This window comes from Carlito syrichta, unplaced genomic scaffold (assembly GCF_000164805.1).
Source record: "Carlito syrichta isolate Samal-C Ts95f unplaced genomic scaffold, Tarsius_syrichta-2.0.1 Scaffold126545, whole genome shotgun sequence".
In the NCBI taxonomy this organism is placed as follows: Eukaryota; Metazoa; Chordata; class Mammalia; order Primates; family Tarsiidae; genus Carlito; species Carlito syrichta.
The window spans coordinates 23239-26246 of record NW_007070641.1 but is presented as its reverse complement, the minus strand read 5'-3'; the positions used below and the strand labels follow the sequence as shown (position 1 = coordinate 26246).

At 57.7% G+C, this 3008-nt stretch overlaps 1 protein-coding gene across 1 annotated transcript in view; it reads left to right on the top strand.

Moving 5' to 3' along the window:
- Positions 1–3003, top strand: part of LOC103250128 (zinc finger SWIM domain-containing protein 4) — a gene marked incomplete at its 3' end in the record, with an annotated part of 14194 nt that extends 11191 nt beyond the window's left edge. Inside the window, exons 9-10 of the mRNA XM_021707873.1 lie at positions 1550–1631; positions 2627–3003. Of these exons, the coding sequence (XP_021563548.1) occupies positions 1550–1631; positions 2627–3003 (459 nt within the window). The remainder of the gene's footprint in view (positions 1–1549; positions 1632–2626) is intronic.
- Between the last annotated feature and the right edge of the window lie 5 nt (positions 3004–3008).

Sequence of the window (3008 nt, the reverse complement as noted above, 5' to 3'; positions counted from 1 at the left end):
TTGAGTGCGAGCTTTCCCTTTGAGGTGGGGCCTGAGTGTGAGCTGTTCCTCTGAGGTCGGGGCCTGAGTGCCAACCTCACTTCTGGGGGCAGGACCTGAGTGTGAGCTGCCCCTCTGGGGGAGGGGCCTGAGGATATGCCATCCTCTGGCTTTGAGGCCTGAGTTTCGACCTCGCCTCTGGTGGTGGGGCCACAGAAGGGTAAGGTCTGTGAGTAAAAGTCCTGGGAGTGAGGGGATGGGGTCCCCCGTGGGGCGTGGGGCTCGTGAGTGAACACCTGCCTCTGGAGGTGTGACTGAGGGTGGGGGTGGAGGGTTAAGAGGGCTGACTGAAGGGGAGGAGCAGGACCTGCAAGCTGGTAGATGGGTCACAGGAGCAGAGCCTGTTGGCTAAGGACCATGAGTTGGTGGGGTTAAAACTGAGGACGGGGGCAGAGCTCACCAATAAGGAGCTTACTCCAGAGTGGGGCTGATGCAGATGGCTGTCTCCAGAGAGATTTCCCCATTGAGAGACTGGCCTGGGGGAAGGTCCTTGAAGGCAAAGAGCTGCCCTTGGGGGTGTTTGTGGTTGAAAGTGCTATGGTGGCTCAGCCTGTAATCCCATGCTTTGGGAGGCTGAGGTGAGTGGATTGCCTGAACCCGTGGGCTCGAGACCAGCCCGGGCAACTTGGCCAGACCTCATCTCTACAATAAATCAAAAATTAGCCAGACGTGGTAGCATGCACCTGTAGTTCTGGCTACTTGGAAGGCTGAGGCAGAAGGATCGCCAGGGCCCAGCAAGTCAATGAGTATGCCACTGCACTCCAGCCTGGGTGACAGAGTGAGACTCCAACTCAAAAAAAGAAAAAAGAAAATCAGGAACTGCTTGGGACCAGCTTGAAGGATGGATAGGATAGGACCTTTCTAGGTAGAATAGGCAAACGAGGAGACACAGGGGTGGGAATGGCCCTAGACCTCCTCCTGTGATGGGTAGAACCATTATGGGGGACATAGGGAGCTCTAGAGAGGAGACCCAGCAGGTAGGAACTTGCACAAGGCAGGGTCCGCAGGGCAGGACTTGTGGGTGGGCCTCAGGGGAGAGGGGAGCACGTGAGGTACTAATTGGTGGTGAGGTCGGAAGGATGGGGGGCCTGTAGGGTGGGTGCTTTGTTTGGGGCTACAGTGGGGAGGAACTCTGCTCACATGAAGCATGGAACTTTCTGGAAAGAGGGGACAGGTTGGTTTGTTCCCATGTAAGATCCCTGAGGCAGGATCCCTGGCAGCAATAGTAATGGCTGACATCACCTGGGCACTTGCAAGTAGCATGTACCATGCCAAGAGCCTTGCCTACATAATTTTGTTTAATTCTCACATCAATCCTATGAAGTAGGTACAGTATCTAATCCCCATTTTATAGTTGAAGAAATTGAGGCCCAGAGAGGTGAGGTCACTAGCCCAGGCCCATGGGATCAACCTTAACCTCCAAGCCTTTCTGGGCCCCTCAGACTCCTGACGCCTTCAACAGGCTAGCCCAAGACTCGGGTAACCCCCTCGTCTCCCCTTCCCCCCGCAGGTGATGAGGATGACCCTGAACACCATGACCTGGCGGCGGAGGGAGATGGTGCGCTGGCTGGTCAGCTGCGCCACGGAGATCGGTGAGAGCCCCGAAGGGACCTGTCACCACCTCCCTGTTCTGGTTCTGCAAGTATCACGGAGAGCACCAGGCAGGCCAGGAAGAGAGAAGCAGAGACATTCCCCTGACTCCAGCCCTGCTCAGGGCCAGCCTGGGAGGGAATGTCAGGCTAGGGATAGAGCTGGACAAGAGTCTGGAGGTTGGCCTGGCTAACATGGCTAGTGGGGGACAAGAGGGCGCTAAAGCTCAGTCCCTCCTCCCACACGGTTCCCACCCCTTCCAGCTGCCCCCTGATTTTTTTTTTTTTTGAGTCAGGATCTCATTCTGTCATCCAGGCTGGAGTGCAGTGGCACAATCATAGCTCGCCACAGCCTCAACCCTCTGGGCTCAGGCAGTTCTTCTGCCTCAGCCTGCCAAGTAGCCGGGACTACAGGCACACACCACCACACCTGACTAATATTTTAGTTGTTTATTTAAATAATCTGTCGCCCAGACTGGAGTTCAGTGGCACACTCATGGCCACCGCAGCCTCGACCTGCTGGGCTCAGGTGGTCCTTCCACCTCAGCCTTCCAAGTAGCAGGAACCACAAGTACATGCCACCATGCCTGGCTAATTTTCTGATTTATTGTAGAGATGAGGTCTCATCAAGTTGCCCAGGCTGTCTTGAACCCATGGGCTCAGGCAATCCTCTCACCTCTGCCTCCCAAAGTGCTGGGATGACAGGTGTGAGCCAGCATGCTTGGCTAATTTTTGTATTTTTTGTAGAGAGGAGGTCTCCCTATGTCGCCTAGGCTGACCTCGCATCCCTGGCCTCAAGTGATCTTCCGCCTTGTCCTCCTAAAGTGCTGGGATTACAGGCATGAGCCACCACTCCGGCCCACCCTGTTTTTTTAGGAAGGTTCCATTCAGCGTGGCCTAGAGGCGGACCGGGAGATGGCAATGCCCAGGTAGACCCTGGCATACACAAACCCATCCCACCCCTCTTCCTGACCGCATCCCCCCTCGCCTCCCGCCAGGCCCGCAAGCCCTGATGAACATCATGCAGAACTGGTACTCCCTATTCACGCCGGTGGAGGCAGCCACCATCGTGGCGGTCACGGGCACCACGCACGCCACGCTGCTGCGACTGCAGCTGGACACGCCCCGGCGGGAGGAGCTCTGGGCCTGCGCCCGCACCCTGGCCCTGCAGTGCGCCATGAAAGACCCTCAGAACTGCGCCCTGCCGGCCCTGACCCTGTGCGAGAAGAACCACGCGGCCTTCGAGGCGGCCTACCAGATCGTGCTGGACGCGGCGGCCGGCGGCCTGGGCCACGCGCACCTCTTCACCATGGCGCGCTACATGGAGCACCGCGGCCTGCCGCTGCGGGCCTACAAGCTGGCCACGCTGGCCCTGGCGCA